General features: G+C 51.1%; 1 protein-coding gene across 6 annotated transcripts in view; it reads left to right on the top strand.

The window, feature by feature from the left end:
• Positions 1-2,512: 2,512 nt before the first annotated feature.
• COL6A3 (collagen type VI alpha 3 chain) overlaps positions 2,513-12,639 on the top strand; it is a 40,147-nt gene continuing 30,020 nt past the window's right edge. For all 6 annotated transcript variants that reach the window (XM_051623381.1, XM_051623379.1, XM_051623382.1 and 3 more), the window contains exons 1-2: positions 2,513-2,691; positions 9,455-9,594. In XM_051623381.1, coding sequence (XP_051479341.1) covers positions 9,507-9,594 — 88 coding nt within the window. In that variant the 5' untranslated portion in view covers positions 2,513-2,691; positions 9,455-9,506. The remainder of the gene's footprint in view (positions 2,692-9,454; positions 9,595-12,639) is intronic.

Below are 12,639 nucleotides of genomic sequence, written 5' to 3'. Positions count from 1 at the left end.
CGAGGTTGCCACAGGCATGGGGAGATGTTTCCAGAACCTCCTGAGCTGCTGGAAGTTAAAAACTCTCCAATTAGAGCAACAAATTTCTCTGAAAATGGCACTCGTGCTCTAGGCGAGTTCCTAGATGGACCTGGAAAAAACAAACCCTTGGCTTTTTAGCTTCCAAAAAGGGGGAAATTCAGCCTCTCCCGAGTGATGCCTCAACCCAAGGAAACAACCCAATTTTACCCCCATGTTAGAAAACTCAGCATCTCCAGCTGCTTCAGACACAAACATCTCCAGCACAACTTGTTCCATATGCAAAAAAAAAAAAAAAAAACAAACCCAACCATCCCTGAGGAATAAATAAACACCAGATCCCTGCTATTTCCTGGAGGGGGTTTGTATCTCCTGCTAACTCCAAACAACCCAGCGAGGACGTGGAGATGCTGTTTAGATCAGCTCCCCATCCTGTTTATCTAGGAAGGATCCTGATCACTCTTCCCAAACCACCTCAGCTGGCTCCCCAGGACTTAGTGACACGCACCTTTCTGTCCCAAAATGGGAGTTTTCATTGGATCATTGAAATTCAGACAATTTTTCTTCACAGCACAGGACTTGGAAGCTTCCACAGGACATGGAGACCCTTTTGTTTGAGTTTCAGTCCCTCCTCTGGGCCAGAGATGAAGAGTAAATACCCAGAATTTCCTCCTCATGTCTCACCTCCATCTCCCCTCTTTCAGTTTTAAGCCATTCCCTGTCATCCCAACACCACATCCTTGGAAAAAGCCCCTCCCCAGCCTTCTCGCACCCCCCTTCAGGCAGTGGAAGGTGCTCTGAGGTCTTCCTTCTCTTCTCCAACTCTCCCAGCCTGTCTCCAGAGCAGAAAGGGGAGGAAAAGGATTTGGATAAAATCCAGGGCAAATCCTTTGGAAAGAATGAAAACCATCCCTGGAGGGGAATAAAGGTCCCTTTTTTGCAAGGATGTAGCCCACAGAGCTTTTCTGGTGGTGGGTGGAAAGAGAATTCCTCAAAACCCTCTTCCTGAGTCACAGCATTAATCACATCTCCTGAATTACCCCAGGGAGGAGATCTTGCTAAACTTAGTCCTGGCCTCCAGAAACTACCAGCCAGATCTGATCCAGTCTTTCATTAATTAGCAGGGAGGGTTGGTTTGGGGGCTGGGGAGGGAAATGAGTCTGTCCTGCAGATTTCAGGACATGTTCTCTCTGCCCCAGTTTCCCCATTGCTGCCACGGAGGGTGGGGAACCACTTTGCAGGGGGTCCCCAACTCCATCATGGAGGGAACTGCTAAAGGAAAGGCTGGAAAGGGGAATCAAATGAAACACCCCACCCCAAAACACCCTCAGCATCCTGGCTGCTCCCCCTCTCCCCCTGGACCAGCTCCAAAGCCCCTTTTTTGAAAGGGAAACCATTACAGCCAGCAAGACAAGCAGCATGGGACCTGAAGAAGCTCTATTTGTCCCACTTAATGATGGGAGCACTTGGGAGAAGTCACTGGGATATTAAAACCAGCTGAAGGCAAATTCTGCCTGGTGAAAAGATTAAGTCCAGGCTTCCAAGGGAAATGTGTCCTGGATCCAGCCAATTCTGCCACGATTTCTCTCCAAACCCTCCCTCTTGGCTGCTTTTCCCTGCTGTTCTGAGGTGGCTGGAGCTTTCCTGGCCTTCCTTATTCTTTGACCTGAGGAGAATGTGACCGTTTGATTCCAGCCTCACTTGGGACCCAAACCAGAGATAAGAATTAATGCTTCCAACCACCCTTCTTCATATATATATATATATATATATATATATCTCTACACAAAGCACACTCCAGTCCAGACCAAAACTTTTCATTCTGCTGTCACTCCAGGCAGAGGAATAAAATTACTCCCCCCCAAAAAAAATAGGCTCTGCCTCATAAAGGTTAAAGATGGGGTTTTTTTCACAGTTTAACAAATTCAAATAACCAGTCACGAACTTCCTTTAAGTTATTAACTCCCCTGGGTTAATATGTCCTTTAAAATACTTCCCTTTCCACCGAGGGGCTCATGTTTGAAATGTTAGAACATGATCTCCCCACTTTTCCCCCCTCCAGTCTGGGCAGGGAAACAATCCCAGTTCCATGGTGAGAGGAAAGGGTGTCCAGAAGAGACTCTCCCCCCTGCCTGGGGCAGGCAGAGCTTCCTGCAGCCTCCAATCCAACCATCCCTTTTTTTTCCAAGCCCTCTGGACCTCGCTCTGCTCCTTGGCACCTCCTGGCTCCTGCAGACACCCAAGCCCAGCCCTTCCTGGCCCAGAGGCCTCATGAAACCCGCTCCCGGGACTCAGCTCTGCAGAGCTGCTTTTTTTTCATCCCTCCCCCCCGTTCTGCTCTTGTGGAGCAGCTCTGACCTCAGCCCCAGCAGCGCCAGCACCAACCATCTGGATCCCATTTGCGACGCTGGATGGTCCGTCCCCCCCCCTCTTACTCCCCCTCCTTATCCCCCCTCCTACCCCGGCATTCCCGCTCCAGCCACCTCCTCCGGCCTCAACCAGAGCCACGGCAGCCGCCGGACTGGGACCAGCACATCCCAGTTTACCTCGCCCCACCAGTGCCTGCGTCCCACTGGCTGGCAGGGCTGAGCAGCACCAGCACGCCATGAAGCAAGGCTGAGAGGAGCTTGGAAGTGGAAAATCCTGGGAAAAGCAGCTGGGTTTTTTGAGAAGGTAAGTGTTGCTTTCCGGGCTGGAGCCCTGAGCTGGGGCTGCGTTTCCCCCCCCTCAGTCCCTGGGGAGTTTTCGCGAGGCATTCAGGACACAGCCCAGTCCCTGGGCACGGTGGTACCCTCGGGGGGGGGGGGTCTCACTGTTCTGCCCTGCTCCCCAGGGCTGGGGGTTAGTTGGTCCTTCCACCCGGAAGGTGCTTGAAGGACTCACCCCTCCAGCCTCAAGGTGAGGTGGGGTGAAGTGGCTGGAGATGGACGAAGTGGTGGGAGATGCTTCCACACCACACAGAATCACAGATCTGGGTTGGGTTGGAAGAGACCTTAAAGATCATCCAGATCCGACCTCCCTGCATGGGCAGGGACACCTCCCACTAGAACAGGTTGCTCCAAGCCCCATCCAGCCTGGACTTCAACACTTCCAGGGATGGGGCAGCCACAGCTTCCCTGTGCCAGGGTCTCACCACCCCCACAGGAAAGAATTTCCTCCTAATATCTCCTCTAAATCTCCCCTCTTCCAGTTTTCATCCATCCCACTCATCCCATCCCTCCCTGCCCTTGTCCCAGGTCCCTCCCCAGCTTTCCTGGAGCCCTTTCAGGCACTGGAAGGTGCTCCAAGGTCTCCCCTGGAGCCTTCTCCTCTCCAGGATAAAAACACCAGCATTCCCAGACTGTCTCCAGAGCATTTCCATGGCCTTCCATGTCCCACTGCCAGGCACTCTGCTCCAGGGTGAACCAGCACCCTTTGACACCAGGGACAACCCCCATACTCTCCTGGTCGTCCACAGCGAGGGAAATCGGTCAAATGTCTGAGCTTTCCCTATGGAAAAGTCTCTCCATGGAGCCACCTCCCCTCTCCACAGCCCCCAGCCATCCCTGCTCCCTCCTGCCTTTCCCAGCCCTTTCCCCCCCATGGCCCCAGTTGCCCTCTGAGGGGGTGGCTATGACTAATGGTGGAGACACCTCACCACTGTCCCTCTTGGCTCAGCAAAGCCCTCCCTTCCCAACTGGAGCCTGCAGAGAGAAACATCTGTGGCCAAAGTGGTTTCCTGACCAGGCATGGAGGCCAAAAGTGGCTGGAGCAGAGGTGGCCACAGCCAGTCTGCTTCCAACGGGTGCAGTGGGAAACTTTTGGCTGGTTTCTGGTGGCTGGGATGATTCATGGATGCTCTCAGGGGAGGAATGCTGCATTTTTCCAAACTTCTGGCTTTACCCCCTTTATTTACTGGTTTTAAACAGAAGGAATAATCAGTATTTATGGGCAGATAATTACTGTCCTGACTAAGTGCTGCTGCTGGGGGCATAACCATCCAGCTGAGGAGCTTTGGGGAGGCCAGAGAGATGCCTCCAGCCAGAGGGGGACTTCTCCCAGGTCGTGTAGGCAGAGCAGCTCAACACGTCCCTGGTGCCACCCCTGGCCAGATCCCAGAGATGCCCACACAGCTCCCAGAGATGCCCACACAGCTCCCAGAGCTCAGGAAAACAGGCTTTCCACACCCAACCTCCCACCCAGGTCTTTGCAGAGAGGTTTCCCATGCCCAGGGCAGGAATATCTTTTCCAGGACTTTCACTCATCCATTCCCTTCCCAGATTTTCAGGCCTCTGCCCGGTTCCCTTGGTGGTTTCCAAACACCTTCACAATTTTTCATACAGCTGCCCCCAATTCCAGGGTGAGCTAAGCCAGCCCCTGCTGTCTTCCCACATGTCAATGAGGGGAAAATGTTCCTCCTCTCACTTTTGCTACGTGCCTGTCTGGGAACAAGAGGGAAGGGAACATCTTATTCCTTCCACCAGTGCAAACTCAGGGAACTGCAGAGCCTTGCCAGCCTTGGAACTGTGTTTTCCCAGCTTGGATACACGGGATTTGCTACAGCAAGGGGGACAAACCTTGCTGGCCATCACTTTTTCCACCTTTTCAAGTGCTCTGTTTTTGAGGAGCTGATTTGTTTGGGTGGGGAGGCACCAGGAGGTTCAGGTTACCACACAAAAAGAGCCCATTGATCTTTCAGGGAGTTTCCTTCTTTTTTAGAAAATACTCCCTTTCCCCCTCAATAACTATTTTAGCTTTCAGAGGAAGAAAACAACCAGGCTTTAAGCCAACAACAGAGGTGAAGATGTGCTTGACATTCAATGCTAAGACCTGGGGAACGTGCCCAGGGGGAGGGTATAAATTCACCCCAACTCTGTCACGTTGCTGGTTCCCAAAACCCAAGAGCTGAAGTGGTTTGCAAAAGCGGGAAGATTTCCCACCCTTTTAGGCTGCTATTCCTGCTCAGGAAGAAATGGGTTCAGGAGCAGCCTCTGCATGACACACAATTCCTATCCACACCAAATCCATAGATCCCTTCCCTCCCAAAGCCAGCCCAGCTGGCAGGAATCTGCAACAAATCAACATGATCTAGAACAGCTGCAGGCTCTTCCCCCCACCTCCTCCCGCCTTTTATGTCCTGCTTTTATATTTTTTTTCAAGCCTACTCATCTGCTTTGCACTTTGACAGATTTTATTTCAGTGAAGAAAAAAAAACATAAAACCAAAAAAACCCAAACAAACAAGCAAAAAAGCAACAAAACCAAACCACTCGCACAAACAAATGATTAAAAAGTGAACTGGGAACATCCCCCCCTCCCCCGAGTAACCAGAGTTAAAAAACGATGTGAGATGTCCAACTTGATGCAGGCTGAAGTGTGCAATAAGAAAAAAAATAGCTGCTGGGGGGGAAAAAAAATCTTTAAGGAAATCACTTTGTTGTGTTAGTAGTAGAAACGGATGCCTTTGGAGAGCAGGCTGGTAGCAGATGTCTGCTGATGAAACGCAGGGCACATGAAATAGGGAGAGGTCACCACACACCATCAACTCCAGACAGATGTTACAACTTGGGACTCTTGGAGCACCAGCTTTTAGCACCTAGACTATTAACCCGGCTGCACAGGTTTTGGTGCTAAACCTGAGGAGTTCAGGAAAACCCTTTTCAGCGCTCAGCTGCCAGGTTTCCCCGCAGTGTATTTATTGCCTTTCATCCCCCCCCAGGCTGCAGAGGTTGGATCAAAACGTCCACCAGGGCTTTCAGCCCTCCCAGCACGGCAAGGGGCTTGTCACTGAAATAATCAATCAATCGATCGATTAAAAAAACGCCTTGTAAGTACACTCTTGGCAACCACACCGACCCAGGAGGAGCAAGCTGCAAAGCCGCACTCGCCGTCGTGAGAAGCAGGGCGGGTGAGGCTGGGGAGCCCGCTCCCCCGCTCACGCAGCCCGGGACGCGCTGCCTGCTCAGCCCACTCCCACCTGAGCAGCATTTTGGTTCAAAACCCCCCAGAAACAGTCCCGAGAGGCGCGTTACCTGCCGCCCCGCCGGGCCGCTCCCCCCGGGCAGGCCGTGCCCGGCTCCTCCCGCACGGGGCAGCTCCGCGCTCCCTGTGCCCCGGGGCACCTGCCTCGTCCTGCCGGGCTCGGCTCCTGCCTTCCCGCTCGTGGCTCGTTTTTAGGCTGGGCTGGGGGGAAGCACGATGCTAAAACGGATCTCTTCCCGAGGAATCGGAGGCAGGGCGAGCGGCTCCGGTGCTGGGGGAGCCTGAGGGGAGCGGGAGACGCGGCGCTGCCGCCTCGGGGCTGAGGAGAGAGGGCGGGAACCCGGGTCCTGAGGGAGCCCTGGTCCTGAGGGAGCCCGGTCCTGAGGGAGCCCTGGTCCTGAGGGAGCCCTGGTCCTGAGGGAGCCCGGTCCCTGAGGTAGCCCCGGTCCTGAGGGAGCCCGGTCCTGAGGGAGCCCGGTCCTGAGGGAGCCCGGTCCTGAGGGAGCCCGGTCCCTGAGGTAGCCCCGGTCCTGAGGGAGCCCGGTCCTGAGGGAGCCCCGCCGCTCCCCCGTGTGCCGGGCGGCAGCAGGGAGGCCTGCGGGAGGTCGAGGAACTCCTCCGGTTAGTGAGAGAGCTCCGGGAAGAGGCGGGCGGGTTGAGGAGCTTGAGGGGGAGAGAGAGAGAGAACAGCGGGAGTTTGTGGTTGTCCCCCCGTGCTGGGCGCTGGGGAGGCTGCTCCTTGAATCCTGGGGTCAGTTTGGGGACCCTCATGGCACGGAGGGGCTGGAGCGTGTCCAGAGAAGAGCAGCTGAGGGAGCTGGGGGTTCAGCCTGGAGATGAGGTGAGGGGAGACCTGCTGCTCTGCAGCTCCTGAGAGGAGGCTGGAGCCGGGGGGGTCGGGCTCTGCTCCCCAGGAACAAGTGATGGGACAAGAGGAAACATCCTCAAGTTCCTCCAGAGGAGGTTGAGATTGGTTCATGGGAACAATTTCTTCCCCAAAAGGGCGGTCAGGGCCTGGCCCAGGCTGCCCACGGAGTGCCCATCCCTGGAGGGGCTTCCCAAGCCCTGGAGATGGTGCTGAGGGACGTGGGGCAGGGGTGGCCTTGGCAGGGCTGGGTTAACAGTTGGACTGGGTGATCTGAGAGGTTTTTCCCAACCAAAACCATCCTGTAATTCTAACAAGTCCCTCTGCTTTCATATAACTGAAAATACCACGGGGGGAGGGATCACAGAGAAAGCTGGAGAGGGCTCTCCTGGCCTCATAAAGGCTGAAGCAGAAAAAAAGGTGACTCTAAAGAGCAGCCAACTTATAATTGCTTAAAAAAGGCTTTCTGTTTCCTGGGGCAAATAAAGCAAAGCTGAGACTGCGTGTTGTTTTAATAGCACCATGATACCCAGGTTTGTGTCATGGTGCCCCAAAGGCTGACTCAGCTCTTCCAGCTGTTATTTTCTTTGACCCAGAAATAGCCTATTTTGACCCTAAATAGGCCCATTCAAGTCCCAAAGGGACCTGAGGGAGGTGGGCTCCTTGCTTGAAGGTGGGCAAGGCAGCTCTTGAAGGGCTTTCAAGCCAAAGCAGCCCCAAAGATGCAGGTGTAGATCCACCTCTGGGTTGGGAAATTCCACTTAAGGTCAAGCCCAGTTGCCCCCCACTGCAGGAGGGGGTTGCTGGTGGGGAAGATCTGCTTTTCTGCTCTGTTTTAAACAGCCCCATAAAAGCTCTTTGCAGCTGCACAACCTAGACACAACACAACAACAAAAAACCCACCCCAAATCTTTGCTTTGGTTCTGTTGTTTATTAGCAGGCAAGACATTAATTTTCCCTGGTTTATCTTGATCTGTTCACCCCCAGATGCTGTGTCTGTGGAGGGATAGGGTACCAGCAGCTCATAAACAGGATGATAACATAATTTTCTATGTTTCAGGGAAGAAATACCAGCACTTTTATGGTGTACATTAGTGTAACAGGCTGGGTTTTTCTGTGGCCTGCATTTTATTTCCCATTTTTCATGGGTTGCTGGCAGCATTTTTCCTCCCAGGGGAGGCTGCAAGGCAAGCCCACCTCTAAAAACGAGCAGCTCTTCCACAAGCCTCTTCTGCCTCTTGGGGCTGGGGGAAAATAGGTCATTTCTGGAGTGAAATGGAGGATTTGGGGGTGAAATGTGCAGTTTGGGGGTGAAATGGTCACTCTGGGGGTCGAAATGGGCAACTTTACTGTCAAAATAGACTTTCTGGGTTGAACTGGATCATTTGGGGTTCAAAAGGGATGATTTGGGAGTGAAATGGACAATTTGGGGTGAAATGGGCCCATTTAGGGGTCAAAATAGGCAAATTTAGGGTCAAAATAGACTTATTCTGGGTTGAGAAGGATGATTTGGGGGTTCAAATGGGCCAATTTGGGCATGCAATTGCCAATTTGGAGGTGAAATGGCCAGTTTGGGGGTTGAAATGGGCAAATTTATGGTAAAAATAGGCTTTGTCTGAGTTGAAATGGACAATTTGGAGGACAAAAGGGCCAATTTGGGAGTGAAATGGACAATTTTGGCAAACTTGGGGTCAAAATAGTCTATTTCTGGGACAAAGTGGATGATTTGGGAATCCAAAAGGGCCAATCTGGGACTCAATGGTCCCATTTGGGGGTAAAATGGACAATTTGAAGGTCAAAATGGGCGAACTTAGGGTCAAAAAAGGCTGGTTTTGGTTGTTCTGAGCTCTCGGCTTCCTCAGAACAGGAATACAATGGATTTTGGTTTTAATTTATTGATTTTTAATTATGACTAGGTTAATATCTGGATGTATTTTAATCACTTGTGGCTTATTTGAGTGACTCAGCTCCTTTTGGGGAGCACGTTCCCTTTGGGGGAGGATGTTTTCTCCATGAAGCAAGTCCTGCTGGTTCCTGCACACTTGGCAATGAGGATTAAGTAATAAATCGGCCATCTCTATGGCAACAGATACACAGCCTTCCTTGCCAGGTGGATCACAGATAAGGACCTTGCATCAATTATCTTCTTCTGGCTGCAAGATGTAAAATATTATTCTTGGTGCCTTTCCAGGCTGTGATCAGCTGGGGCAGGTTATTCCACGGCCACGAGCCTGGGGAATCCAAGGGCTTCTTCCAGCCAGATCATGTGTCTCACGTGGGGTTGGAGTAATTAAATTCCCATTTATACCTTTGGGATAGCTGGAAAAGGGGAGTTGAGGCAAAGAGGGATGTTCAGGGCAATGATTATTCTGGTGATTGTGAAAAATAAAAGAAGAAAGGGCAATAGGAAGGGAGGGAACACGTTGGCCAAGATGTTGGAGCATCCATGGGTGAGGAGTCCTGGAAAAAGGGAAATGTAAAAAAAAGGTTATTGTGAAAAAAAAGACTCTTTCCTGCCAAAGCCCCACAGAAGCATCACGAAACCCTGGTGTGTTGGCTTTTCTGCCTGGTGTCTCCACTGTGCCTCACCCTCCTTCTCTTTCTCCATCAGGTGCTCTGAAACAAAGGGAATTCAAGGAGGAAAACTCGGCTAAAGGGCCAAGATGAGGGAACAGCCACATGTGCCCTGGGTGGCAGTGTTTGGCTTCCTACTCTCAGGCTGTTGCTGGGTTCGTGGCCAGCAGCAAGCAGGTAAGACCAGACACAAAGGTGCTGCTGCTCCACACACCATGTGGTTTTCTGAACTGGAATGTTGTGGTTTGCCTCCTGGGGCTGGTGTCCTAACTCATGTGGAGAAGGTCCAGGATGGGAGGAGCATCTTGCTTCTCCCTTCCCTGGCAGGGTAGGTTGCATGCTGTCCCCTCCTGTCCCCCAAGGGCTGTGGTGTCAGGGCGCTGCTGGCTGCCTGGGTTTCCTGTTGGGTTGTTTGGGTGAGGAGGAGAAGGAGGAGGAGAGACCAAGGTGACATCCCAACTAGAGCTTCCAGTGGGTAGAGCAGGAGCCCTTGGATGGGCAGCAGCCCTGTTGTGGCCATCCTTTTGTGCCCACAGCATGGAAGTGCAAAGGTAGGGAGCTTCAGGATTACTAAATTAAGGTATTAAACCCAATTCAGTCCCAAGGGGAGGAGGGAACTGTAGGGGATGGACACACCAACTGGGATGGTGGCTCTTGGAAGCCTTGACCAAAAATGCGCTGAGGAAGTTGGCTTGGAGGACAAGGGGGAGTGGATTAAAACTGGAAGAGGGGATATTGAGGTGAGACATGAGGAGGAAATTCTTCACTGGGAGAGTGGTGAGACACTGGAACAGGGAAGTTGTGGCTGCCCCATCCCTGGAAGTGTTCAAGACCAGGCTGGAGGGACTTGGAGCAACCTGGTCTGGTGGGAGGTGTCCCTGCCCATGCAGGAGGGTTGGCACTGGATGGTCTTTTAGGTCCCTCTAACCCAAACCAGTCTGGGATATGACTCTATGAAGATGCTGCTGGCTGTGGGAACACCATGTGGGATATTCTCTTTTGGCCAGGAGAGGGAGATAGGCTATGTCCTGTTCCAGCAAGCCACCTTCTTGGCTAAAGACAGCAGTTCAGTGGAGAACTTCTCCACTGAAACCTCCCTTAGGCTCCTTAGCCTCTCTCCTCATCCTCTTGGAGAAGTTCTGTGGTTAGGGAGACCCTTTTTGCAATCCCTTCTTTCCAAGCTGGTGGCTTCCACCAGAACCTCTCTTCAAACTGCTTTGGCTTCAACAGATCTGCAAGCTGGAGGCCCCAACAAAACGAGAGCCTCCCTCCATCCCTCCTCTCTTTGTGAACTCCCAGCATGGGAAGAGCAGCTTGGTTGTGTTCCCAGAAAGAAGCCCCAGAGATCAAACCTACCTTTCTCTTCCTGAAACTCCATCTGCTCATGGGGGGATGTCAGGGAAGGGCAGTGTGACAGGGCAGTGTGACATTGACCCCCCCACACGCCTCCCCTGTGTTGTCTTGCCTGATTAACCCTCACGCCAGCACCCTTGGGTTGTGTCCATCCCTGCATGACACCCAGCAGCACCACCAGGCTCTGCTCACCTGGGGGTTTGTGGAGAAGCATTAAAATGGATTCAATATCAAATAAATGAAACCCCAAACCACCCAACCCACACAGAGCACCAAAGCTCTTGGTCCCCAGAGCTGACCAGGCTGAAAGTCCAGCCCAACTTGGCCCTGATGAGTCTATCTGTCTCATCTGCCTCTCCTTGCTTAGTTGTGTCACCAAGCATGCTTTGATTTATTCCTTCTTCAGCACCAGCTTCTTCCATCCATGTGCACTGAAGTATGAGGTTTGTTTTTGACGGTGATGACAAATTATCCAACATTCTGGGGCTGTTTTCACTCCTGAGGTGACACCTGTGGGTCTCTGAAATCCTGTTCCTCAAGTAGATGGTGCAACCTCTGTGAGGTTTCCCTTTTGAGGCAGAACATCTCCATTCCAACTGAAAAATTGCACAACAAGGCACCCCTAAATTTCAGCTCCATGGTGGAAAACCAAATCCTGGAGCCATTTGCCATTCTGAACCACATTCTCCAAGCTGACACTGGCTCTGGAGTTGGCCCAGGAAAATGGTGGTGATGCCCTGGAGACCCTCTCCTTTGTCCCTGGAGTTACAGCATTATTTGCATCTTGGTGGCATCATGATGTGTGAAAACATTTAGTAAGCAAAACAACTCAACAGCCTAAAAACTAAAAGATAAAATTGGCTAATAGCAATGAGGTTTATTCCTAGCCTCTTTTTTCCAGTTCTTCTCCTGGTTTCACCTCCAGCTTTCAGAAGGTGAGAGCTGGGTGGGATTTCCAAGTGTCATTCTTTTGCAAAGAGTCTGAAATTGGAATTTTTTCACAAGATTGGAGAGTTTTAGCATGAAAAGAACTTGCTTTGGGGTTGTCTTCTCCTCCCTTGGTGCCACTGGAGGTAAATGACTTGAGGAGGACCAAGAGCAGCCACCAGGGCATTTTTGCATCTGCTTTGGTAAGTCTCACAGCACGAAGGTTAATGCCCTAAGAAAGGTGTGGGGTTTTGGTGTGTATCCATGTGGTCAGATGGCTCTGGCCACGACAAATCCAGTTGGATAATTGTGTCATGACTGATTCCATCCACCCCTCTTCTAACCTGGTTCTGCATTCCTTGGTTGAATATCCAGAGGGAAAACATGGACCAGGCCCCTCTGTCCCCTTGGTACAAAATCATGAATGCAGGACAAGTTCTGCCTGTCACAGGCTGGGAATTGTGTGGGTGGTGGAGTCAGAGAGGAAGAACAACACTCAAAACCTTCAACATTGTTTCTAACAAATGCATTTCCAGTAATAATCATTCATGCTGGGAGAGGCCAATTTATTTCTGCTTGAATTTCAATATGAATTTCAAATTTCCATATTTGTTTGAATTTCAATTTTCAACATTAGTTGAAGTTTGAATTTCAGTTTGAATTTCAGTTTTCAATACAAGGTTCTGTGTAAATTTCAGTTTTCAGTTTGAGTTTCAGTTTGAATTTCAGCTTGAATTTCAATTTTCAATATTACTTTCAGTTTGAGTTTCAATTTTCAATATGAATTTCAGTTTCAGCTTGAATTTCAATTTTCAATATGATTTCAATCTTAATTTCAGTACTAAGTTTTCTATAGAATGCAGTTCTTGATTCCTTATGTGCCTTAGAAAGGGGATTAAAACAGGAAAAGGGGAGATTGAGGTGGGACATGAGGAGGAAATT

The sequence above is a fragment of the Apus apus genome, chromosome 6 (assembly GCF_020740795.1).
Source record: "Apus apus isolate bApuApu2 chromosome 6, bApuApu2.pri.cur, whole genome shotgun sequence".
Classification (NCBI taxonomy): domain Eukaryota; kingdom Metazoa; phylum Chordata; class Aves; order Apodiformes; family Apodidae; genus Apus; species Apus apus.
This window is presented reverse-complemented; position numbering and strand designations above follow the sequence as displayed.